Raw genomic sequence first — 27,230 nt, 5'->3', positions numbered from 1 at the left:
GGTCCAGAGTGGAAGATTGAAGGAAAGTTTGTTTGCTTGTCTGCTTGTTTATATTGGAGGTGGGGGTCCTCGCGGTTTGCCTTCGTGTAGAAGTCACGGCACACCCCTGGTGTACAGGATGATTTATTTGACACTGGAGTTTCCCCCATTGGAGTTTAACTTGGGTTGACGGTGACATCTAGTGGTAAAGATGCAACAACGTCAATTAGATGCTGCACATGCTGTAGTTTCTGAAGATGCCTCGGTTTTTATGTTTTTTGAGCAAGTGCATTTCATGTGTTTGATGCAAAATCATGAAACAAAGTTACTTTTTGTATTGGCCTTATTATTATTTTTTTTTTTAAAAAGCCAAGCCCTATGATGCAAACATGAGCATACCTCCCAAACAGGTTGATCAACAAGTGATTGTTATTTTTGTTACTGCATACGATAAATAGCCTAATATTAACCTAGGTGTATCTACACCTTGCAAAGGCACCATTTAGTTCATTACCTGTTTTGATTACAACAGCGGTGTAACTCATAAACCAAGGGTATAAAGTCTACTGTTATTAACTTTCACTGTGCCCGTGTGAGACTGAGAGCAAGCAATCAGCTGACAGAAACAAGAAACAGTAAAGGGATTTAGAGACATAAGAAACATGAAAGGCTTAAGGAGCTCTCTCTTATGTGTTGCTGTGTATTAAAGAATGGATAGTCCGACGTGTGCTCTCTGCTCTCGTGGACCTGCAGGCACCTGTTTTGTCTTCTTTCACCCTTACCTGCTGTGTGACTCAGATGTGGCTGTCACTTCGGAGACAGGTACTGTGACCTAGAACAACACATAGATCTCTGTTGCATCCATCTTTTTTATTCACTCTGAGATCCTTTGTCTCTGCCCCTTTGTACAACCTCCTCCAATGTCCTCTCTTTGCCAGGCAATGTAAGGTAGAGCACAGGTTAATGAAGATCGCAGTTGGGCAATGAATTATGCATTGGTACCATGTTTGCAGGTAGCCACTGCTAAACACGTGATCAAACTGCACACTGATCTTTCTTTGTTATCATGTATTTGATGAGGTTGACTGCCAGGCATATTATTAAACCATACATTTATTAGGCTTCACATACTGCAGTAAAAAATTCTTCTATTTATTAGAGCACTGGAGGATCAAATCAAAACTACTAAATACCACTGAGTGAAAGAAAGTCATGCTAGCATTTAATTATTGACGTTTCTTTAAAATTGTAGCTATTTTGACATGAAATATTATGTAAAACTTGTTACAAATAACATTAAGGAAGGTTTGGCTGTTTCAGGTGCAAAGCCTTAATTAACATTATTAGTGGCACCTCTGTTTACCTACAATTTTCATGTAGTGAAAGAGGTCTGTTTATGTAGGTGGAGCCATTGTTAACTGCTTTGTGTTTTACTGGGTGGTGCAAGCTATGACCTCTGTACAGAATCTTTTGCAGTAAATGAACTAATGCAGTGCCAAGAAACAGTATTTGCCAGCTTCCTGATGTTTTCCTGTTTTTTGCACATTTTTCACACTTACATTTTTCACGTTATTAAACAAATGTTTATACTGATAAAAAATAATCTTAGTAAACCAAACAAAATGCAGTTTTTCAACCAAGATTCTATTTATTAAGGGAAAAGCTATCTAAGCCATGAACTGACTGTGATAAACTAGATTTTCTGGAAAGCTGAGTTCAGTTTAAGTAGCCACATCCAGGCTTGATTACTGCCAGACCTGTTGAGTCAAGAAATCACTTAAATAGAGCAAGTCAAAGTGAAGTAGGCTAAAAGATTTAGAAATACAGCACTTACTGCCACAATCTTAAGAAGCAGGTGAGAAACAAATTCATTGACGTCCCTCAGTCTAGAAAGGTTTACAAAGCCGTTTTTAAAGCTTTGAGACTCCAGTGAACCACGACGAGAGCCATTATTTAAAAATGGTAAAAACTTGGAACAGTAGTGAACCTTCCCAGGAGTGGTCAACCTACCAAAATTACCCCAAGAGTGCATCGATGACTCATCCAGATCACAAAGAACCCAGAAAAACATCTAAAGAGTTTATGATTCAACAATAAGAAAGAGCGTGGGAAAAAATGGCAACCATGGGAGAGATCCAAAGAGAAAACCACTGCTGACCAAAAAGAAGTCAAAGGCTTGACTCACATTAGCAAAAATCATCTTCATGACTTTTGGGAAAATATTCTGTGGCATTACAAGAAAAAGAGCTGAACTTTTTGGAAGGTTTAGATTTGGTTTCATCTGGTGTAAAACTAACACCGCATTTCATAATAAGAACATAAAACAGTCAACAGTCAATCATAGGGCTGGTAGTGTGATGGTCTGCTGATGCTTTAGGCTTCAACGACTTGCTGTAATTGCATTTACTGGAAACTGTTAATGCTGTTGTTAACTTGATGGTTTATTATTTTCTCTATTTCATAAGGCCTGGTGCGAGATAACAAGAGATAAAAAAAAAAAACATTGGCTGAAAATGACTTACAGTTTGGGTACAGTCTGTCAGAAATTTGTGAACTAATAATTTATTTAGGTCAGCCAATCGTGATTATCGCTGCATGTGGCGTCATCGCCTCCCAGCCAATGGCGTGACCACGTCCAGAAACGGGGCACCCACGACGTAAACCTTGCAAACATGGCGACGCTCCGAAGACAGTACGGAGATTGGAAATACGACCGATTTTAACCAAGAAAATCACCTCCTCTTCGCATGTTACAATGTGGTGGGGTTAGCCAGAGCCGCCGCAACTTACAGCCTTTTAGACGATGTTTGCAGAGGTAAGTTATCTCCCGTGAAAAAGTCTCGCGCGTGTTGGTACAGTAGTTTGTGTCTGACATAGCTAGTTAGCTTGGAGCAGCTAGCGCCTAGCCCCGCAGGTAAACACGGGAGCCGGGAGAGAGGACTGTTCGCTGCCGCTGTGTTTTCACAAAGCATGTCAGCTATAAGTGGCAGTCAGCGCGGGATTACACCGTTAACGCTAAGTTAATACGACGGGCTTAGGATATCCGCACTGTCAACACTGCGCTGGAATTAGCTCGACACAGGCAATGTCGGTAGTCTGCGTTTATATTATGAATGAAGATACTCACAAACGAATTTCTACATTACAACGAATACAGGTGAGCTGGGCGTTAGATTGGCTGACGGCTAGAGAGACTAACTAAGGAAAGTTACATTTTTGTATCGGCGCAGTTGCGGTCCACTGTTGATCAATCTGCATTGGATGCAAACATTTATGTCGATAATAAACGTGTTGCGCTGTTACACCTAGATGCAGACAGTGTGAATGGTGTGGGAAATCAATTTTCAGGCATTAATGACTGATGTCAAGTTGAGATGTAGTGGATAAGCTTGTCAGTCATACGGGCTTCTTCCCTCCTTTCATACACATCTAAACGGCCTAACGCATGCTTGTCTTGAAATATTAATAAAGGCCATTGTTGTTGATCAGTGGTTGCAGAGATTTTTTTTTTACATCTCACGGGATGCCCCCCAGTTTAGCGACCTGAAAGGACAGCTAAAAGAGCAGACTGCCCACCTCATCTGAGCTGCAGGTGAGGTGGGCAGTCACGTGTTACACTTAGTTGGCTTAGTTGCTATTTGGAAATGTTAGTCTCTGGTAACCTTAGTAAGAAATCAATGAAAGATATCGCTTTGTTTTATGTAGTCCTTTGTAGTTCAGTTGCTTCTGTGAGTGAGTGGCCTGTCTACACAACTTGATCAATTCACCTTTGTATATTGAGTTTGATGGGAGTGCACGTGTGCTCGTCCACAGCCACACAGCGTTATCTCTGTGCTTTTTAGCACTTGCTAAACCTCGTTAAGCTCCCTTAATCAAAGCTTGGTAGATATTAAGTCCAGCATGCTGTCACATCAGGCCTGCTAGTGTATCTCCTCTTCCTTCTACGTGCTGTTCAAGTTGTTTCCCTGCCAAAGAGGCTCACAGCTCTCATGAATTAAGCTCTGTTCAGACCTGTCTTTTCATTCAGATGTATGTACAGTGTGTCTAGGTCATGCCGAGACACGACGCAGCTCACATGATTCATCAGATTTGGAGTTGTTAACAGTCATGATTACTGCAGCGCCTCGATAAGGCTTAAGTTCCGTTCCCACCGCATGCTCATTGGTTGTGTGTTACAGTTTCAGTTCTAGTTGGGTTACTGCCAACCTGATGATCGCTACTAGCTGAATACATAATGAGTATAAATAACCAGTTATTGCCTTCCTGGAGCTGCTTCTCACTGGAAGGTGAAAAGTAGCAGCTGGGGACACTGTTTGTGACAGAGGAGGGGTGTGGCTTACTTTACCCTCCCCAGGGTAATAACAGTATCAAACCACAACTCAGGGGAACTAGACAAAACAAGCTGGACCATTTGCTCATTCAGTTTTCAGGGTCATTAGTATGCTGTTATTAATTTGTAATAAAGTTCAAATCCTGGAGAGAAGTGAACTACAACATTTCTTGTCTTCTCTGGAAATTAACATCATTACTACTTCTGCCTTTTTGATCCTAAGGTTAATATAGCAGCTCTTTGCATTTCAGTGGTCCTGGTGGATTAGGCCAGCACGATCAGTCAGACCCATTTACTTTCTCTCTCTCTCAGGCATGATCTCCCACAGGAGAGCTTTAATGGGCCGAGTTAACCTTTCACCTAATGACTACACTACCCAGGGTTTGCAGCTAAGCACTTGAGGACTTACATTGATCACAAAAATAGAAATATCCACCCTTGAGTAGTTCTTCATGCGTGTGTGTGCACGTCCATGGTGGAAAGTTAGGGAAAAAATATTCTCAGACACACTGATAAGAGGCTACGTGTGAATATCTGAATGTGCCTGGAGTCAAGGGCATCCAGAGCGTTCTTCAAAACACACTGCCTCTGTGTGTTTTACTCCTTTTAAATTCTAGATTGTCTTCTACTTCTTTGTAAGTAAATTTGTAAGAAATATTAAAACACAAATATATAGATTCATTTCAAAATATTAAATTGGTTATATTAAAGTTTAGAAAATAAAAATATGTCTTTGTTTGAAGCCTAGTAAAGTCCACAATTATATTTTTGTATTTGATCCTTGGCCAGCATATTCACACAGGTAATGATTCTTATCCCTGAGCATCCTTTCAGGATGATGAAGCAGGTTTTGACAGATGTTTTTAAACATGTCTTCTGAAATTCTCTTTGAAGCCATGCTGTAACATCCAGCCACTTTTTAACAATTTGAAATGCATGAGAGCGGTACTTCAGTGCCCATCTGCATCTGTGATCTCGCCCAGTGCCTTTAATACTGTCACTTTTGTGTTAATGAGTGTCTGTTTAGTGTGTATTGCATAAGGAATTGCCTAGATATTCAGATGTGAGGATCCCTGATGGGCTTGGGTGTTAATCACTGGAACAGATGGTTCATGTTTTAAGCTCTGTGTAAGCTGTAATGACTCACGAGTGTCAGTTATCATCTCTTCTACAGAGCCAAGCCTCCACAGTCTCATCACACAGTCCTACTGATAGCGTGCACATTCACTGCTGCTTACTAGCACCACTGACGTCAAACATATACTTGCATTTCCCTTTTGAACTACATTCAGTCTCTTTCTCAGGAGTCACAGAATTTTAAAGGGTGTAATTGATCAGACTGTATATGCTTCAGTACATCTAAAAACACTCTTTCTCATAAGTGTACACATTACTTACCTTTTGTGTTATTTATTAAAAAACATGTTTAAGATGATTAATAAAATGATTTGCCTAACTAACTGCTGGATGCTGCAGTAAGCACAGCATAGCTTGTGGTTTGCTCTGGTGAGTACAGTTACATATGTCGCTGTTTTGGTCCTATTTTAGTATAGACAAAGCACAACACATTACACTCTGCACCAGCTGGAAGGAAAACACAAATAAATATTATACGTATCTAGGAGCTGAAATGCAAATGAAATGCTTCTAGCTGGCTTCAGTTACGTCTGATGTTGGCTCCGTGTTGACAAGCTGCTGTAGTTTAGTGAAGCCACTTGATAGGGAGGCACCTTCACCAAATACAAAGTCAGTGGAAAGTTGGTTGCCCCTCCACCGTGGGCTAAATTTAGTTGCACTCTGCCTTTATTCAGATGTTAGTCACAAGCATTAGCTTTGCTAACTTTGGACCCGGATCTTGTTTAGCAAAAATCTTTAACAAAATCCATAAGTTACTACTACACCATCACACTTTTAGCGTGTGTGATGGTGATGTATTATAATTGTTCTTTACTACCATCAGGCTGAGGATGTAGATTATGGTAGTAAATATGACTTTGTTGGTTTGGTAAAAAGTTTTCAAACTCTCCTGAAAATGTACCTGCTTGGTTCCCTGTGATGTACGTGTGGGAGGAAATTGAACAACAGTTCAGACTGTTTCTTTGTTTGCACGGCGGTTTAATTTGGATCTCCTTTAAATGATTAAAGGATTCTGGCTGATATGTTATAGTTCTCTTGGTTGTGTTAGATATCAGGACACGTGGATCTGTTTTTGATGGTCACATTTTGTGGCAACCTTTCTGAAAAGCATTCCTCTGTGTTGCTACACTCCTAGTTAAATTGTAATAATGGTTCTCTCTTTTGGCCAGCCCTATTTCTCCTCTCAACCCTGCAATCAGTGACTTTGTTCTCGCCCTTTATGACTTAAGGAAGAGGGTTAGTCTAGCCAGTTTGAACACATTCTGCAGCCTGGACTTCAGTTTATTCATATAAGTTTGAGACATTTTATTATACTCAATGTTCGCAGTTGTTGTTTTCTTTACATCCATATAGATCAAAATTGTGCTTTTTATAATAGAGGCAAGAAATTGAGGAAAAGGTTGGAAATTGTCCTTCCTGTGTTTGTGTAGTCAGTTAAGGTGTTTCAACAATAAGAAAAACTGCAATGTCTTATGCAACGGAGATAGTGAAATTATGTCACCCTTGGTACAAGACAGGGTGAAATATAGGGTGGAGAACTGCATGTACCCAACAGGGTTAGTACACTGCATATAAATGTCCTCTAATACTTCCTGCCTCTCCCATAACCACATTTGTAAACAAAGTGACAGGCAGGTATGCAGCATTTATTCCAAGGCACTCTCAAAGATCCTGCTGTTCTGTTAATGTGACCCATATGTCTTGGCCTGCACACTGTCAGTGTCTGTCTAGTTGACTCTGATGAGTAAGCAACATCAGGGTCAGAAGGTCCTCAATGACAGCCATCAGCCTCAGGTTTTAATTTATCCTATTTACTGTGAAACTAGCCTCAGCTGATGTGGTGAGGAGGGACGTCACAAGTTCACCTCAAGTCAGATTTACTTATGTAACACTATTCGTGCGCATATGCGGTCCAAAGTGCTTCAGAGTAAGACTTTAAAAATGCCTTGCTTTAAGATCTGAACCAGTACTAGTGAAGTTATTGTTTCAAATTGCCCATTATCAGCTTTTTCAAACCTGATCCAACTGAGAGGCTGTGTTTGTTCTAGTTTTATCTGCTCCAGTTCTGGACCAGGACAAACAATTATGGCCAGTTTTAATAAAGACGTTCATGCTGACAAGGTCAAGTCAGCAAGCAAACCCATCTGAACAATAGCAACCAGTATTAGACTACTTAAATTCATAATCTATAAATTCAGAGATATTGTATGAAGTAAGTGGGCATTGCATTCTAAAATGTACATATTTCACATTTTTTTAACATGAAAAACATTCATAAACATATTGGGCTCTGTAGTAGACAAAAAAGAGAGTTGTACATTGTACTCCTCACTGAGCATTCCTGCGTCTAGGAACTTTGCTTTGAATGAAAAGAAGCTTCATAGTTGTCTTTAAACCTATCATGACTCAGATGTTAGGATACCTGTCCCTTTCTTCTTCTTCTTCAGGCCTGTCCCTGTGGGGACACCACAGCAGATAATCTGCTTCCATCTCACCCTATCCTCAGCATCCTTTTTAGTCACACCAAACCTTTGCATGTCCTCCTTTACTGCATGCAGGAATCTTCTTCTTTTCCTCCCGCTTGGCAGCTCTGTATAAAATTTTAGCATGTTCAACTCTGCCACCTGCAGTTCGGTCTCCTGTCTGTTTTTTTCAGTGCAGCCATCTCCAAGTCGTACATCATAGCAGGTTTTTATGACATCGCTGATGTCATAAAATTCACTGGCTCTTTCCTTTTTCTTTTTAATTTATTAATTTAATTTATTAACTTATTTTTAATTAGAGTTCTGCCATACAAACAAAAATGTCAGGCTGAAGTTTGAAATATCCTCCTGTTTCCTCTAATTACCTCGTAAGTACACCTTGCAATAATGTGTGTGCACTTACCTGTGTGCTCTGGGGCTGCATGTGCGACATCAAACTATAGCGAGACAGATTAAATTTATTATGAATGATATTGAGTAATGCATCAGTGGGGAAAAAATACCTCTCTATTGCCTATAGCTCTGACCATTGTTGGTCCTTAACGTCATAATCTGTCAATGCATCACAGCAGCTCCTCCACAGTAGCTTGAAGCTTGATTTATAGTCTTGAACTCCTCCATCGAGCCAATATTGCAGTGGGCAATGTGCTGGTGTTTGTGTATTCTTCTGCTATTACAATTGTCACAAAGGTAATGAATATTGTGCGGTTTGTTTTGTTGTCGTTGTTTTAAAACTGAAATGCATAAAACTGGTGACACCAGTGCTAATTAAGTTAATAAACAGATTGGTGCCTCACGGTCTTCATGGGCGGTGGCTGTAGCTCAGGTGGTAGAGCAGGTCTTCTGCTAATCGGAAGGTTGGTGTTCATGCAGCCTGCATTTGTTTGCATGGCACAATATGCTTGGGCAAGATACTAACCCCAAGTTGCTCTCCAATGTGTCTGTCAGAGAATGAATGTGCGTGAATGAAAGCACTTACATAGAAAGAGCATAGAAAAAAGTGATTGTGTGAATTGGTAAATGAGTCAATTAGTAAAGTGCTATGATGAGTAGAATAGTGTAATATAAGAACCAGTCCATTTACCGTAGATATAGCATATTTTTACTCCTAAATTATAATGGTAACAAAATGTGTAACTGGATATTATTGAAAGACCTAACATAGCTTTCATATGTGTACTTTTCACATCAGGCTACAGTGTAGAGTGTACATTTAAGCCAGTACTGTAAATTGAGGTTCATTAATTCAAACATGTTCACTCCTCTTTTATCATCATTTATCTAGATCACCAATTCTGTTCATAGTTGTTATGGCGTAGTCAAGTGGCGGAGGATTTCCACTTGGGTGGTCTCAGAATCTCGTCTCTGCTTTTCGTAAATGATGTGATTCTGTTGGCTTTATCAAGTGGTGGCCTCCAGCTCGCACTGGAGCAATTTACAGCTGAGTGTGAAGCACCGGGAGTGAGAATCGGCACCTCCAAGTCTGAGGCCCTGGGGCAGACCTAGAACACGCTGGAGAGATTATGTCTCTCGGGTGGCCCCCAAGCACTTTGGTGTTCCCCAGATAAACTGAAGGTCTAGGCTTCTGTGCTTGGACTGCTGCCCCCAGAACCAGGCCTTGGATGAACTGAAGAAGATGGATGTTTGGATAGCTAAGTTATCTTTTAGCGTTAAGCAAGAAAACTGTGCATTTGCATGTCTGTGGAGCCACAGATTACTCTTCATTATGCTTTTCATTTGTCCATATGCCTTAATAGTATTTGGCACTAATTAGTAGGGCTGTGTGATATGACCAAAACTCTATATAAGACATCTGTCGTCCGATAACAATATAAATCACAAAGTTTTAACATTTTTTGTAAATTCTGTGAATATCGGGCAGCTCGACTTGCATGAAATGTTTCCAGCTGGGCGTCGTGTACCTGGAGCAGAGTGTTTTAACCGATGCATTAAAGGATGCTGATAGGTTTGTAGCTTGAACCTATTCGCTGGAACGTTGAAGACAATATAATTACACAGCAAGCAAGACACGAAGTAGGCAAAGTTCTTCATGTTTCTCGTGCACGGGAGAGAACTGGACAAACGCCGTTCCTTCGCTTGACCCCAGTTGCTCTCGACCGTTCCCCCGTAACACTGCTCTTTTATTGAGGTTACATAAATATGCATAGGTTCATTAACATATGACGTCTACATACAAACAAAGAGTACCGTGTGTGTGTGTGGGGGGGGGGTCAGAGTGTGACCCCATAAATAACTTCCCTAAACCTGCTGGTCTGGAAGTCCAGCAGTTCATCTAAACAAAAGGCACTTAGCCTAAAACAAATATAGCCACGTTTATCCTACCATAAAACAATAAGACAAGGTACGACCTCTCCCCATGCTCCCAGGATGTAGGTGTGCACACAAAGTTTGCAGACTGTTAGGGGTTTGATCTTTACTAATCTAAAACTAATTATAAAACTCTAAGCATACATAAGTAAATATTTCTAAGCATAAATGACAATCAACAATACAAAACCTAACAGATGCATTTTTAGACATAAGTTGTAACGGCTGCCGTTTTCTTTGTGAGTATTTATTACACAGCGTAAAAGCCTGTTCTAACGTTTGAATCCAAGGTTTATTTTTCAGCACCTGACGGCTCTTTTTTGCTTCTCATCCGTAAATACTCTGCATACTCTTTCACGGGATTCAGTTTATTTTTGAAAAGTCTCATCAAGATCTTGAGCTTTATTGTGAAAGGTTTATGTGGAACATAAACAAGCAGACACGCGATGGTTTTACCGTCGTTGCTAACGACAATGCATAAAAACAGGCGCTTGTCTGTCCGTAGTGTGTTTATCTGAAATATGAGCGAAAGAGAGAACTTTAAGAAATTAATATAGCCACTACAGTGACAATCAAAACGATGAAAAACATTGCCGTAAACGTTTATTTTGCAACACCACGAAACAAACGATAGCATAAAATGAAACGATAGATGTTTTTATATCGTCATCCCATATATATCGTTATATCGAACAGCCCTACTAATTAGTCTAGCTCTGTATCTACACAGTAAACTGACTGGCCTCTGTTTATGGATGTGACACTGTTGGCAGCTAGTCTAATGTGTGTCATCCGACTGGTGGCAGTCGACTGTAACAGTGAGAACAATGTCTCAGTGTCCAAAGGAAGCTCTGTGTGCTCCTCTCTGGCTCCGTCACAGGATTTGTTTATCTAAGGAACTCTAACATGAATGTAAGGCAGCCGAAGATCATCACCACTGATCGTGATGCCTGTCAGTGACTCTATCTGATGGCGTCAAAGTGAGAACATTTTTGAAGGCTTCCTTGAACATTTAAGGATCCTTGTATAAGCAGGTGTAACTCATAACAACACATTCACAGCTATTTTCTAAGGTGCCGCGGCCTGGTTTAATATGTGCAGCAGACCCCTCCTGAGGTTTCATACCTGCTATCATGACCTTAAGCATACACTTAGGGGACATAACTTATCAGTATAGCTTGTGTTTTCATTTGTTTTGTTTTTTAAAAAGCTTCTTCTGTACCTGTTAATATGATAAGGCTAAAAAAGGAGATACTCAAGTAACTATGGGCTAAAGTTGGAGCTGGAAAAGGGTTGAAACGAGCTCTGTTTCCTGTACTGACAACAACAGGAACACCATAGGATGTGATTGTACAGGATTATACACACACACAGTTTCTGTCTGACACTCTTTTATGTAATGTCTTCCTGCGCAGACATCTCCCTCCCCTCTGCTCTGTGGAGGACCATTGATGGTCATTATATGTGTTTATAGAATATTATCATCAGTCTAGCTGAGTATGGGGTGAATTGAATTGTGTATTGAGTATGTGTTTTTTTTTGTCTTGTGTGTTTCAGGCCAGTCTGTCCATCTGGGGATGGGGGGGTCTTGGAGTTGTGCTGTTCCTTGTCACTTTTGGACCCTTTGCCATATTCTACCTGGCCTTTTATATCTTCTGCTTCATTGGAGGGTGAGCAGTGAGACGTTTGAAGCCAATCTAACCTCTTTAAGCTTCACAGTTAACCACAACACATCAGGAGCTTGGCTCATAAGTTTTTTGCTGATTTCTAAATTACATTTCTGTTTTGCAGGGGCTTTGCGGTCACTTTGCTTTATGGAAAGATTAACTCGGAGAAACACCTGGAAAAGTGCGAGCACTCGTACTTACCACCCACACAAATTGGTATACTGAAGGTAAAATACACGCACTTCGACCTCGCCTGCACAAACAGATGACCCGGCCTGCCAGATGGACTGCCTGACGGAGGTCACTAAAGTTTTCTCTGATTACTTTACTCCTGTCTCACTGTGGGTTATGTTTTGTCTCTTTCAGACGTTGGATGAGATGAAGCTGGAGATGAAGCCTATAAAAATTGACAGAAGACTCACAGGCTCGAGTTTCATAGATGAACCACTACAGCAGGTGTGTGTTTGTGATAGGTCTTGTGATTCCCTGTACATGTGTTTCATAGGTAGGGAAGCATAGATGACCAGTTTTATCGTATGGCATACAACACATGGCCAAAGCTCTGTGTCAGTACTAATTGTATTCATTTCTTTATAAGCACACCTTGCCCCTTTCATCATGTCACTACCACAGCAAGTGCATGTTTACATTTTATAAGATGATTAGCTAATAATTTGCAAGAAATTGGTTGAGTTTTGATAAGTATTATTTTCTAAATTCAAAATTTTATATTACTTGTAATGCCTTGATAGCACTGCCTTTAAAGGAGCTGGGTCTAACTTCAGAAAATGACACTCATGATCATTAAAGCTTCTTTTCCGCTAGCATCTACTCAACACTGCTGGACTTTGCTCTACTCAGTTTTGGTTATTTTCTATTAAATTTGAGTACCACCTCAATGTAGGTAGAGTTGTTACAGCAAGGTGGCCCAAACATCCTGCGATGTCATTTGATAATTACACAAAAACGGAACACATGAAGATGTTATACGTGCTGCTCGGTGTATGGCTTTTTGTCAGACTTCCTAAAATTAGAGAGCCAAGGAGGCGGCATGCATGTCCATATTCCTCAGTGCCAGGTTTGATTCTTGTGAAGGAGTCATGATTCATGCAGTGACGCCACTCCATTCAGTCTGTTGATGTCACATTTTTGGCTCAGCTCATTACATTAATGTCTCCAGCCCACTAAAAAAAGGGCCTATTATTACCTTAATGAGACTAAGTGTCAAAAATCATTATAAGGAATTACATACAAATTAGCCCAAAGGCAGTTACAGGAAACTGAAAGAATTATGGTAGAACACCTTTTTTTTACTTGTGTAACATTCAGACATTTACAATAAAAAGTTTTAGCTAATGTGGGTTTAAGAGAGGTTTAATCACTGCCCACCCAGCTAAGAGTGGGCAGTGCACTTGTGATAATGGGACAGCAGCTACAGGGAGAAGCTTAGAGAAGGTCCCTGCCTGACAAATGCTAATACTCCAGACTTTTTGGATTCCGGCTCCTTTAAATCTCTGTCTGACCCATCAGCTCAGCTGGCCCAGGTCAGTGACTTAATGGCATCAGAGAGAAGTACTGGCTGTCAAACACTGCATGACCCAGTAACGTCTGCATTTCAGGTGTTTTCTTCTGTGAGCTCTGTGTCTTTCTTGTGATGTATTGTTTTGTCAGAGCAAAATTCATTTTTCCAACATGCCAAAAGCAGGAAAATGTGACATGATTCAATTATAAAATGACTTAATTAAATTATTTTGTGTACCAGTGTCGTGCTTTGTAATAGAAACCATGTTGGTGGTACATGCTTGCAGAGGCATTCTTCACATTAAGCAGAACGAAGCTCCTCCGGTGTTGTTAAATGTTTATTTTCTGGCACAGCTTGCAATGTTTTGTCTTTTTCCCCCCAGTTTTTTTATAAAAATCCTTACATCTGTCACACAGCGACTTTTTCACAGTGAGATTCTTTTTATTGTTTTATTAGACAACTAGTCTGACATCATTGGAAACTCTGTACGATTACACCAAAGCTCTTTGTGTAATTTGTCCTTTGTAAACTGTGGACATTGCAGACATGTGAGACATGTGATGCAACAGTGTTTGTACTGCTTTTTTTTTTTTTTTTTTTTTTTTTTTAACTCATCTTGACACATTTGCAAGTTGATCGTCTAACTGATGGTTCCTATGCAAGCATTGCAGAATGGAAAGAACGACTTTGTGGCTTGTGTTTATTAGTCAGTTTCTCTTTCCATGCCGCTCTGTGATTACCACACTTGCAGCAGAAAACTTTTTAGCACGTCCTCAGCAAAGCGGTGTGGCCGGCAGAGTTAAGTGCAGACACAGCAGTTAGTGCCAGTCAGATGACGCTAACGGCTCTAGCATGGCATCTCTCCTCTCCCCTCGCCCGTTTCTAGGAATTCTCATTTATCTTTTCAGTTCCATGTGAACCTTGAGATCTTGCACAGAGAAATGTAAAGTCGCACAATGCTGCATCTTGCGCCCTGAAATAAATGTGTGGTCACTATTTTCTGACACATTGTCTGGGCATTTTTTTCCCTCTCGTATGTGCTCACATAAGCACTTTTTTTCATTAGTCACAGCTCCCTCTCATCCTGTATTGCACTGATTCATATTGTAGCTTGAGCTGATGGGACTTCCACACCCTTTCATTTTAAAACCTGTAACTTTTTACGTGGTTTATACTTGGCATCCACAGCTCCAGTCAGAAACATTGCTGGTGTAGTTTTAGTTAGAAAAGTCCTGGTTTGTGTTTTATTGCAGAATTGGTGTCCTTTTTTTTTTTTTTTTTGTAAATGATTTTGCAGACAATCGTGTCATCAAGGAATTTTAGTGTTTGATCTTATCGGTCAGGTTGAGGTTTGGACTTTCTCTGACTTTCTGTCCTGTTGCATGACCCAGTTTGATCCAGGCTTAAGTGGCTTAGTTGTTGGACAGATGACACCTTTAACCAGAATACTTGGGCATGCAGAGGAGTTCACGGTCGACTTAGTGGCTGCAAAACAAGCCAATATCATCACCCCTCCACCACTGTGCTGACTTGTTGGTATGAAGTGTTTGTGCTGATTTGCTGTATTTGGTTTTCGGGGCCAAATGTCTCCACTTTGGTCTGGGCTGTTCAAAGCACATTGTTCCAGAAGTCTTGTGGTTTGTTCAGATGCAACTTTGCAAGCCTAAGCCTTGCTGCCTCACATGGCACTTGATTAGCAGCACCTGGGTGTTACTGACCCTCAATAGCTATGAAAGCAGTAAAGTTGTACTTAGTTTTTGGCAGCTGTGAAAATTACCTTTTGCACATGACTGCTTGTTCCCTTTACTGTAGCAATATATACAGTTATTCACATTGCAGTCGCTCCCAATCTCTTTTATACCACCAAAGCCCTGTTTTCTACCAACTGAGGGGGTAATGTGGTCTGTTTGAGTTCAAGTGGCATAGATATTGTCATCAAAGGGTGAATAAAACTGTATCTGTATCCATGTACTCCCATCTGTGCATCCTTAAGAGAGTATAATCCCGAGCCCTATACTTACAGTAACACTTTCATCTCATTGTTGAATTAAACAAAGAAGTCTTCAGTCTTCCATTAATGTTGTGTCTCTGTAATGTTTTGCACAAACAGCCAGCCCTCTGCTTCCTGTTTACTCAGCTCCTGTGTAATTGAGCTGTCGTGAGATTTCTGCTTACCGGCAGTTTATCGGTGGAGATTATTTCAGAAAATGTGATTAAAATGGTCACCTTGGCATTTTGACTTTTAATCACTGTTCTTATCTACTTCCATGTTTGTTCGATGAATCAGAGGGTTATCCAGGTTTGTGTTGACAATTCAGTCAGATCCCTCTCTCTAGTTCTCACTTCACTCAGTCTGAATTGTCTTTACAGAATTTTGCCTAACTCCTCACTTTGCCTTATGTCTCTTTAGGTGATCCAGTTTGCACTGAGAGACTACATCCAATACTGGTACTACACCCTGAGTGAAGATGAGTCCTTCTTACTAGAGATCAGACAGACGCTGCAAAATGCCCTTGTCCAGTTCTCCACACGGTACAACACACACACACACACACACACACACACACACACACATTCAAACGCATTATATGTCTAATATATTTAGTAAAAAATCAAGCAATCTATATTTTGTGTATATTTGTATGCAAAGGTCCAAAGAGGTGGACTGGCAGCCTTACTTCACCACTCGCCTGGTGGACGACTTTGCCACACATTTACGTGTTTTCAGAAAAGCCCAGGATCGCCTCGGTGACAGAGAAGACAAACTAAGTACGTGCATACATCACACTCCCTGCAGTTATTAACGTGTTTGCCATGTCTTGAGAGCTGTTTTTAAGAATAGTGACGACTGTAACTAAATAGTGATTTCTGAACAGGGGACATAACAGATGATCTGATGGAGTCTTTCTTTGAGGCTGAGGTGGAGATGGAAAGGAAGATTTGTCGAGATGTTGTGTGCACCTCACACAAAGATGAAGAAGGTAAACACGCCTCTGTTTCTGGCCTTACATTTCACAGTTATGAGGAACTTTTTTGTTCTAGCTTGTAACCCTGTTCTGCATGTGTGTGTCAGGGTTTCTTCGGGACTTGTGTGAATTGCTTCTGTACCTGTTACTACCTCCTGGAGACTTCCACAATAAGAATATGAGATACTTCCTAAGGGTGAGTGCATGAAAAAAAACTAGTGTGAGGTGCAAATAAGAGATAAAAAAATGCATATGTATGCCATTAACCAGTGTTTGTGTGTTCATCACAAAAAAAAGCCACATGCCAAATGCTGCCATGTTGGTTGCCAGGCCGCCACGGCATCCCCCTGAATGTGCTGTGCAGTGACATGTTTGTAGTGTAAATTACAGCGAGCATGCCTGGAAATACACTGTGGTGTGTTTTTTAGGAGGTGCTAGCGCGTGGTGTGCTGCTTCCTTTGATCAACCAGCTGAGTGACCCAGACTACATCAACCAGTTTGTCATATGGATGGTGAGGTTTAACACCACCCCAAACTGTCCAAGAAACAGTTTAATTTAAGGGTTGGGAGACCAAATGAGATTTGGTGCTGGTGTTTGTAGCTGTATGTCCTGTTTTATGTGTAGATCCGGGATAACAGCTGTAACTATGAAGCCTTCATGAACATCCTGAAGTTAACAGATAAGCCTGCTGAGCTGGAGGCCGTTAGAGACAAGGTGCTGGAGGAGCTGCAGTTTCTCCGCTCCCTGGACACTGCTGGAGACGGTGGGCGCTCGCTTTTTTCTTTCCATTTGCATCAGACACACACACTCAAAACTGATTGTTTTCATTCACTAACTACAGAATGTTAATTGAAACAGCACACTGCTTTCCTCTTCTGCCCTGATGGCTTTTTGTTTCTCTGTCCTTCAGACATTAATGTGATCAAGAACCAGATCAACAGTCTTCTGTTTGTGAAGAAGGTGTGTGAGACCAGGATCCAGAGACTGCAGTCTGGCAAGGTGAGAAACTGCAGGGGAGTAAACATGCATCGCACAGCCTTGTCTGCACAGCTGTCAGCTGGTTTTGCTCAAAGTCTGCGTTGGTTATGTTAATGCTTTGCTCTCTTCTTCTTTACTTATTCGGTTCCTGTGTTGTGTAGGAGGTTGATGCCTTTAAGCTGGCAGCCAACTTTGGAAAGCTGTGTGTCATCCCGCTGGATCACATCCTCGTCCACAACATAGCCCTGCAGTTCTTCATGGGTAAGTGCATCAACACCTCACGTATCACATAGACGCCAAAGGTCACTGTAGTTATAACTCTGAACTTTTCTGTTAATCATATGTTTTTTAAAGCCCTAACGCATGAATGTTAGGGCTTTAGTGTAGGACTCCAGCCTCTGTTTTTTTTTTTTAGACATGCTCTTTTGCTGTCGCTTATGTCGGTGTGAGAATCTTTAAAGGTTGGAGAATTACGATTAGCCTAAACATAATGACAAAAACAATACAATACAATACAACTTTATTTATAGAGCACATTTAAAAACCAACGATATACCAAAGTGCTTCACATAAAAGAAAATAAAACATAAATACTATAAGACCATAACAAAGTACCAAATGTGCTAACAGGTCAATGTCACTAACACACAAGAATAGCATAAAATGCATATCAAGTAAAAACATGTTAAAAGCACAAAGCCATAAAAGATATGTATAAAAGGGAAAATAGAGTAAGTGTAGGAATCAGATACAGGCATTAACGAGCAGGAAAGGCAAGGTTAAATAAAAAGGTTTTTAACCATGATTTCAATGATTGGATAGAATCGGATGCGCGGATGGCAATAGGAAGGTTATTCCACAAATCGGGTGCAGCCAAGGCAAATGCACGGTCACCTCGGTTCTGACATAAATGGTAGTAACCAGACCGAAAAGCAGCGCACATTTCAGTGCTTTATTTCGGTGCTTTTTTTTTTCCTGAGATGTCATACACTTTGGATTCTAGCCAATCATTTTACCTTTCCAAGGATAGTAGGCAGGTCCAGGTACGTATGTTCCTTTAGAGCAGAGCTACAGATTAAAAATGCCCAAGGCGAAGCGGTCAAAAGTCTGGCTGTACTTCACAGCAAAAGATGCAAACTCAGCAGCCTGCAACAAGTGCTTTAAGATGTTACCTCCTTTGCACAGTATCACCTGGAATCTGATGAAACACCTGGCGACGCATAGCGTTTTTTTAAAAGCCGAGAAATGCACCGTATTTGATAGCTTGCTGCAAGACCTCACACCGAGTGCGGGTGTGGTGCCTGTTATCGGACCCGGAGTTAGCAACATCCCCCAAAAACCCGAAGAGGAGAGTCCTGGCCCCTAGCCCTGCCAGTGTAACAGAAATGATGATGGCAGCAGCAGCCGTTCTTCTCTGCGTGAGTAGCTTAATGTTGTTCGTGTGTAATTTACGTTGAGTAGGCTAACCACGTTATTACATTAATGCATGTAAGGTGAACTAGCAAACATCATCATAGCTACATGCGGCTGTCTTCTTGTTTGATGGCAGATACTCCCTTCACCCTGGCCAAAAAGGCTAAAATGACCAAAGAAAAAGTGGAAAACAGTTAAACGAGAGGTTTTTGGACAAAGTTTGTGTTTTTTCCATTGTTTAAGCACTGCTTCCAGCCAAGAGTGATACCATATATGCCCCATAGCTGCAGAAAAGGCTAACATTGTTATCTTTTTACAAAAAAACAGCTGAACATGAGAGGTTTTTGGACAAAGTTTGTGTTCTCCATTCTTTAAGCACCGGTTTGAGCACCGTTTAAGCACCGGCACCGTTTCAAAAGTAGCGGTTTGGCACCGGTATCAGATAAAACCTAAACGATACCCATCCCTACTCTAGACTTCAGCTGAGATCTTGGCTGCACCAAGAAACAACAACAAAAGCATGCTAACGTTTACGCTGCCTAAAATGTTTTAATTTGTGACACAGCATAGGAAAAGTCAGAATGAAAATCCCACCTGTGCACAAAAACAGCCAAGCAATGCTGCAATTCTAAAAAGTTGGACTTTCCAATATCTCCAATATCATAACTTCACCGTCTCCAAATATCTCTTAGAACTGTCTGACAATTGATCAGTGTCCGATCCATAAACTGTCAATAAATCACTCGCCTTTTTTGCCCCAAATGCTCAATCAGCAAACACTCAGCTGTGAGTAATCTAGAAATTTTGAGGGAAAGACATTTTGTGCTATAGCTTGGTTTTCAAATGCCGTGTAACATTTTTGTACATAGATCAAAGCAAAACTCAAAACTAAACAAGTAGAAGTTTGATATCATAACTTGATCTTTAGGAACGAGGCTGCCAGAAACCAGAGGCTGCCAAAAATACGGAGTATAAAATTTACTGGCCGTGATTGCCGTGTATGTATGTGTAGCCAGAGACTTAATCATAAGCAGACACCTGTGAGTACATCATATGATTTAGGAGACTAAATGCTGTCTGTGTGTTGACCCAGACTTCATGCAGGCAGCGGGGGCCCAGGCCGAGCTGTTCTTCTGGCTCACAGTGGAGGGATACAGGGTGACGGCGCAGCAGCAGCTGGAGGCCATGCAGAGCTGGCAGAAGGACGGCAAGAAGCAGCCTAGTGACACTAAAGGGCTGCTGAAGGCAGCTGCACTGGGTGTCTATGAACAATACCTCTCTGACAAGGTAGCTGAAAATGTCATGCATCCACAGCCTCCTCCGATATTTTAAGCCAGACTCATTTCAGCTATATTTTACACAGTGTCTGAACTTCTCTTTTAGAAACAGGGACGTTTATTTATAGATAAATTTAAAGAGCTGTCTTTCATTTCTGTAGTTATAAATGTGAAAAGTTAACCTCTTTGCTCTGTCTGCTCTAACAGGCGTCCCCCAGGGTGCAGGTGGACGAGGCATCACTAACAAGGCTTGGGGAGAAGCTACGGAAAGACGACCCCACGCCAGAGATATTTGATGAAATCCAGAGAAAGGTTCCCCCCTCCCTTTGTTTTTGTTTTTTTTTCCTGCTTGTGCTGCATTTTCCCCCCCAGTCTAACAAATACTACTGCTTGTACTTTACAACAGGTGTATGACATGATGCTACGCGATGAGCGGTATTACCCGTCCTTCAAGCAGAGCCCTCTCTATGTCCGCATGCTTGCAGAGCTGGACATGTTGAAAGAGCCAAGCTACCGAGGGTCTGACGATGGTGATGGAGAGTCCTTTAATGGTTCTCCAACAGGAAGCATAAACCTAGTGAGTCCTTTTCATTTAATATTTATGGGTTATCTGTCTGTGCTGTTTATTATTATTAGTTTATGATGATTTGTTTCCTGTGATTTCAGTCTTTGGATGACTTGCCCAATTCCTGCCATGATGAATCTATGCACCTTCATGCCTTCATCTCTGACACAGGTACGCCAACCGAGTGGTTTAGTTTTATATTCTTCTAACATGTTGAATTGTGTGTGTGTGATTTTTCTTTTGGATATTGGGTATCTGTTACTTCCTTTTAGTCCTTCCCTGCATGTTTTCTATCAGCATTTCACCTCTAAGCTCGTTTCATCTGCATGTGCCTGCTGTTTCGTGCCACATTGTTCCAGTATTCTTTATTTCTATCACTCCATTACCTTCACTACTTTTCTGTTTTTCCTTTTTCCCTCCTCCCTCCCTCCCTCCCTCCCTCCCTCACCTTTCCTGCCATTCTATTACACTTTTCCTCCCTTTTATCCCATTCATACACACTTTTCCCCTTTGCTTGCTCTTTTACTGCCCTATATTACACCTGCAACACTTCCCTTTTGCCCACTTCCTGTCTTTCCGCTGCTCTTTTCAACCCATCCCCCATTTTCCGATTCCCTATTTTGGATGTATTACCGGATCGGGTAGCTGATGCTTGTCTCCCCGGCTTCTGGGGTGCTGCAGGGGTGTGCAATGACCACGGTAAGACCTACGCACTGTACACCATCACTGTGGTTAGACGCAACCAAGATGGCAGTGAGGATGCCTGGAAGACCTACCGCCGCTACTCAGACTTCCATGACTTCCATATGAGAATCACTGAACAGGTGTGTGTGGGACTTAACTCTATTACACCACTTTTACACGGTTTAAAGTAAAAAACAAAGGCCGGTGGTGGCTGGTGGCTGACGTGACTATATCGCAATGACGGCACAAGAGAAAAAAATGTTGGAGGCAAGTTTGTGAGCCTAAACGTCAGACTCACTGGAATTACTTATGGACACACTGACCTCATTATTTCTATCATAGAAACTTTGGCCTGGCATCCAACATTGTTACAATAAATGTAAACCTGACAGAAAATAAGGGAAAGTGATCAGCAGCATTTTCTTCTTCTGAGTCTCAGTTTGTAATCTTGCTCTGCTTTAGTTTGAGAACCTGGCATCAATCCTCAAGCTGCCAGGAAAGAAGACCTTCAATAACATGGACAGAGACTTCTTGGAGAAGAGAAAAAAAGACCTCAATGCTTACCTACAGGTAATGTTGTTATGTGATAGTTTATATATGTTATTCTTTTTTATTGTCATGCATTTTTCCTTCCATTAATAGTTCTTGGTGCGCATTTGTTGCAGTTGCTGCTGAACCCAGAGATGGTGAAGGCCTGCCCAACTCTGATCCCTTACGTGTATGACTTCCTAGAGAACAAGGCCTATAGCAAGGGCAAAGGAGAGTTTGCACGGAAGGTATTTCCTTTTCTCAAATGCAAATACCTGTTTAACTGTTGTGCAGTTTTTTTTTTGTTTTTTATTTTAATTACTACATATATTATAGTAGATGTTATATGTAGATATTGTGTTATAACGTTTTAGTATGTTGGAGAATCATTCATTACTGATCAGCTGTTTATTCACCATGTGACTGGCATTTTGTCTATAAGGTACATTTTCTGCTTTTGTTTTATTCCCCCATCAGATAGACACATTTGTGAACCCTCTGCGGAGCTCCATGAGAAACGTGTCCAATGCAGTAAAAGCCTTCCCAGACAGTTTAGCAGAGGGAGTGACCAAAGTCTCCGATAACATGGGCCGCATGTCAGAAAAACTGGGTCAGGATATCAAACAATCCATACTGAAGGTAGAACCGTTTAATACTGCAAGTGTTTTGAGTTAACGTCGTGAAGCACGGGCTTCGCTTGATCCTCTGTAGTCGTTAATCTAACCTCTGATTTTCCCAGGTGCCTCCAATCCTCCCCAAGTCTGAAATCGACCCTGAGCACTGTCGAGTCTCTGCTCAGCTCGATGACAATGTGAGCAAAGTCCTTCCAAAGTTTTCTTGAAATGCCTCAGAGTACAAACATCGGCTCATCAGTTAAATGTGATGAGAAACTGCTTAAAAAGTTCCCACTAAAATGAGGATTTGAAAAGCTTTTATCCTTCTGCCATTATCTTTGCTGTTAGGAATAACCCTGTAGATTTTAATTCAGCATTCTTTGTGTTGACATGTCTCTGCAAAAGTCTCTGATGTGAGTCAGTGTGCTGCTGTTTCATTCCTTTAACCGTGCTTTAAATTAAACTGCTTCCAGGTGGATGATAATATCCCACTCCGGGTAATGCTGCTGCTGATGGACGAGGTGTTTGATCTCAAAGAGAAGAACCAGTGGCTGCGCAGGAATATTAAGAACCTTCTGCAGCAACTCATCAGGGCCACATATGGGGACACAATCAACAGGTGAGTGTCACATTAAACCCGCAAAAAAGACTGACATACAGTTAAAGGTGGGAAAATGTTATCACTTATACAAATAGTAGTTTGAAATATTTAAAGTTTGCTTCTTTCTGTAGGAAAATCGTAGATCATGTGGACTACCTGACGTCACCAGAGCAGGTGGCAGATTACGTCAAGAGGTTCAGGTAACTCATCGCCTTTTGTTTTAAAGACCTCTGATTAGTCAGAGGAGTACTGTATAACTTTTAGTGCTCCGCCTCCGAACAGGGATTCCTACTGGCCCAATGGTATTCTAGCTGAGACCCCGCCCCGCCGGGACAAGAACATCCGCATGAGGACACGAGTAGCTGCCAAAACCAGCCTTCTGGGAATCATGCCAGGTGAAAACACACACACACTCACACTTTATAAAGCTAGCACCTAGCCATAAATAGAGACAACCACATCTACTTACTCATTATCTTTGAAGCATTCATACTTAAAATGAAAAGCAGTTCTCAGTCCCTGCTCGTCCCACTGAATATGGAAGTAAAAGCTGTGAAGACGGAGGAATCTGTGACGTGTTTCTGGGTGTCACCAACAGCTTTTTAATAAAGGGGTTTAATCCACTGCTCTTCTGTGTACTACCACTCCAAACTATGACAAACAATTTCGATGTAAGACGATATCTTGTATGTGTGAAGAAACGATTGAAGTACAGCACAATAGTATTCTAGTTTAGGAGTGAATCTGGAGTAAGTTAGTGAGAACCACCCAGAGACTGACCTCTGTATGATTTGTCCAAGTCTGCTTTTAAGAAATGACTGAAATGAACTCACTGCCCCCCTCTTGTGTCCAGGCGGTATAAATGCTGTTTAACCATCTTTTGTTCAATAAGCTAATTATGAGTCAGCGCACTAGAATGAGGCAGAGAAAGCATATTGGAAAACTGAAAGGGTGACATCAAACTAGACCATTTTGCCAGTTACACACTTTCCTTGATGGTTTGCACCTCTGATAAAGCACACGGCTAGAAATATATTTGTACACAGAAAATACAAGAATTGAGAGGCTGTATTATCAGGTGTCTATGTGAAGGTAGCCAAGCCCTAATGAGGTGCAGTGAGGACATCTGTATGACTCATGCTCACTTTTCTTTAGTGCCATATCTTTACTTTGTTTCTGCTGTCAGACTAAAAATTCCAGTTGTAATATTATTGCGAACCAAAGGAAAGGTGGAATTCTTTGCAGTGCTTTAAACTCATACAAAAAATCAATTTCATTCAGTTTTAATTATTAAGCGCCAAATACCTGTCGCCTTAAAAGTAAAGATGCTGAAGCGTTAGAGAGAACAATAAAAAAACAACAGAAAACTCCCCCTGAGCAAGCATTTGGTGACAGTGGGAAGGAAAGACACAGTTTTAACAGGAAGTAACCTCTGACAGAACCAAACTTGTTCACGCTGCTGATATCTACGTCTCCCTCCCCCTTCTTCCTCAGATGAGCTGAAGCACATCATCGGAGCCGATACCACGAGGAAGGGCATCCTCCGCGTCTTTGACATGTTTCAGTACCAACCCATGAACCGTCGCCTAGTCTACGTTTTCCTGGAGGGCTTCCTGGAGACCATGTTCCCTCAGTACAAATTCCCCGAGCTCTTTGTCAAGCTGCACTCCCGTTCGCCACGCATCCATAGATACAACCAGAAACTGAAATCCACCTCCCTCAAGAGGTGACAGGAGAGGACAGAGGCAGCAGGACAAGGGCCGATAAGATACACAGACTTGAGAGCTGAGGATGTGAGTGGCAGTGGTGGGGATTGATATGACTGTTGTTGAGGGGGGTGTGTGTGTGTGAGAGAGAGAGAGAGAGAGAATTCTGCCCTTCCTCTTCCCTCACACATTGCTGAAGGTGAAATCACTCTATTTTATCTGGCTGATTATTTCTGTCAAGACAGAAACGAAGGATGTGTAACACTTGGACACGCGCGCAAACACAAATCTCATAATTTGCACCAAGACTGAACTTGGCTGTGTTTTCTTTTTAGTTCCCCTGCTCCATTTGAGACTTTTTTTGTTGTTGTTGTGTTGAGCGTCATTCTGGGCCAGCTGATGCTGCTTTATCATGGTCCAGAGAGCCCAACCACAGGTATCGTTGTTTTTAAACTGCAGGACTCAATAGCATTAGACCCACACCTTGCCTTACCTTCCTGCTTCTATCTGTTGGCCAGTGCAGTCCTCCTCCACGTCAGCGAAGTGGCCGCACAGCTGTAATCAAACCCACCCTCATGCTGTAGACATCTAAGCTGCAAACATCACTTGCAAACTGTGTTTTCGCAACCAAAAAACGTCGATTGCACTGGGTTTAAGAGCCGCTGTTTTTAAAATGTGACAAATATCCTTTTTTTTTTTCTCCTCAGCCTCAGTGCTTGTCTTGACTTTCTTCCACCCTTTCTCTCTCTCTCTCTCTCAAGTCTTAGATCACCTGTACTTCCCTCGATCATCCAATCAAAGAACCCTTTTTAATGCTACTCTCATATCCTGCAGCAACCAAAGCTCATGCTGTTCGTATGTGTGTGTACTGTTCTGACATTGGGGAAACATTACTGTGTTTCATATCACGCAAAGAAAAAGAATGCAACGTTGACCTTTAAATGACCCTTAAGGTGAGGCTGTGACGACACACTGAGGTGTGTTATTGTCAGGAACTATTCAAGAATGTACTCTCTGGTCTGTTCTGTATCTGGCTTGAGCAGAAGTCTGTGTGCATGTGTGCGTGTGTGTGTGTGCGTGTGTGTGTGGTTAGCACAAAGATGCAACCCTCTTCTGTCAGAAACTGTGCCAGTGTGAGCTAGGGGAACCAGCCTTAAGTCTATATACAGTGTACACTGATCAAGAGATGCACGCTAGAGGTAGCTCTCCTTCACATGACTGAACATAACAAGGAAATCAGGACAGAGATATGGAGATGTGTCCCTAACCACCTTTGGTCAGAGGAAAAACGACTTGGATTTGGTGCAATATTTTTTTCTTTTCTTTAAGGCATGTGCATTTTTGAATCATTGTATTACTGAAAATTGTTTTAATAGTAGAAAAAGCGAGAGCTCTTTTCCCAGAGATGTCCTCTTACCCCCGACAACTTAACATTCCGTTGTTATAAAAGTACAATGTTTAATTTTACAGACTTGTTTTATAAGTCTGATTTTTCTTTTTTAGATTTGTTTCTTTTTTTTTCTTTTTGGTGTGCAGGGGGTTATTTTCCCATTTATCCCCAGCTGACTCTTGCAGAAATAATCAGAGATGATTATTAGACTGTGGCGGGGGGACAGCTACTTCAGAGGTGGCCTTGAACAACTGCTCTTTCTTTCATGCATTGAAGCCTGTGAAGTGTGAAAAGAGGTTTGTTATTATGAACTGACCGCTGAAAAGACCCCCCCCCACCCAATTTTTGGGTGAGACAGGTTCACAGAAGAGCTGTGTCTTGTGACCACTAGAATCACTACTAATAAGCACTTACTGTAGCAAGTGTGGGAGTCCCACTCCCCCATTGACTAAACGGCGCCCCATTCTGCTGCAGTCATTGGACGGAAACTTCCTCGTCTGCTGTGATTTGCTTGCACCGAGCTGCCCCAATGGACTCTGTTTGGCTGAGCAGGACAACATGGCTTGGACTGGACTGGAGCCTCGCTTACTGGGAGGTGAATAATGTGTCCCTTATGATGGCGAAGGCGGTATCACCTTTAACTTTCTGCACACCTCTCCATACAGGAAGGCTCATGTTTTTTTTAACCCCAGTATATATGAATATGATAATGAAAATTGTGCATATCTGTGTACAGTATGTGTTAATAGTGTGCCTAAATGTACTGTCAACTCTATTTTCATATTTTTCTTTAACCTAAAAAAAAAAAGAAAACATCAGGATGTCATGATCATTTTAAGCAACTAAAAAATGACTTTAGGGTGTTTTGGTTTATTTTGGCATCATGCTTATCAAAATTTTCCTTGTGAGCATTGTGCTCAGAACAGTACAACACTAATAAAAAGGTAACTCAGACTAACTGAACCACAGTGTGCATGGTGTGTAAGTATTTGCTTGCAGCATTTCTTTTTTTGTAAAGACTCCATTCAATTGGAAACGGTATGTAACTGCTATTTTTTTTT

The 27,230-nt window shown here is 41.4% G+C and overlaps 1 protein-coding gene across 3 annotated transcripts; it reads left to right on the top strand.

The window, feature by feature from the left end:
- Positions 1 to 2,635: 2,635 nt before the first annotated feature.
- Positions 2,636 to 24,936, top strand: snx13 (sorting nexin 13). Of its 3 annotated transcripts, none has more exons than XM_013915969.1 (25): positions 2,636 to 2,794; positions 11,815 to 11,927; positions 12,049 to 12,151; positions 12,291 to 12,380; positions 15,857 to 15,978; positions 16,097 to 16,215; positions 16,323 to 16,427; positions 16,520 to 16,608; positions 16,841 to 16,924; positions 17,038 to 17,176; positions 17,324 to 17,412; positions 17,553 to 17,652; positions 19,898 to 20,091; positions 20,289 to 20,393; positions 20,488 to 20,658; positions 20,748 to 20,817; positions 21,292 to 21,470; positions 21,793 to 21,900; positions 21,996 to 22,106; positions 22,336 to 22,497; positions 22,598 to 22,669; positions 22,946 to 23,091; positions 23,205 to 23,273; positions 23,356 to 23,468; positions 24,568 to 24,936. In XM_013915969.1, exons 1-25 carry the CDS (start codon positions 2,783 to 2,785, stop codon positions 24,801 to 24,803), a joined length of 2,901 nt encoding a protein of 966 aa, XP_013771423.1. In that variant the 5' UTR covers positions 2,636 to 2,782; the 3' UTR covers positions 24,804 to 24,936. The 3 variants fall into 3 exon arrangements, with proteins under 3 accessions (XP_013771423.1, XP_005753266.1, XP_013771422.1); XM_005753209.1 differs by lacking the exon at positions 2,636 to 2,794 and adding an exon at positions 3,053 to 3,136 and having other exon boundaries at positions 21,328 to 21,470; XM_013915968.1 differs by lacking the exon at positions 2,636 to 2,794 and adding an exon at positions 3,053 to 3,136.
- The last annotated feature ends 2,294 nt before the right edge of the window (positions 24,937 to 27,230 follow it).

Source organism: Pundamilia nyererei, unplaced genomic scaffold (genome assembly GCF_000239375.1).
Source record: "Pundamilia nyererei isolate P.nyererei 1_Seehausen unplaced genomic scaffold, PunNye1.0 scaffold00413, whole genome shotgun sequence".
Lineage (NCBI taxonomy): Eukaryota > Metazoa > Chordata > Actinopteri > Cichliformes > Cichlidae > Pundamilia > Pundamilia nyererei.
This window is presented reverse-complemented; position numbering and strand designations above follow the sequence as displayed.

Coding starts and splice junctions, on each gene's coding strand:
- snx13 (XM_013915968.1), top strand. CDS start 3,065: ATGTCGGTAGTCTGCGTTTATATTATGAATGAAGATACTCACAAACGA. Junction 3,137..11,814: donor CTACATTACAACGAATACAG/GTGAGCTGGGCG, acceptor TGTGTGTTTCAG/GCCAGTCTGTCCATCTGGGG. Junction 12,152..12,290: donor CACAAATTGGTATACTGAAG/GTAAAATACACG, acceptor TGTCTCTTTCAG/ACGTTGGATGAGATGAAGCT.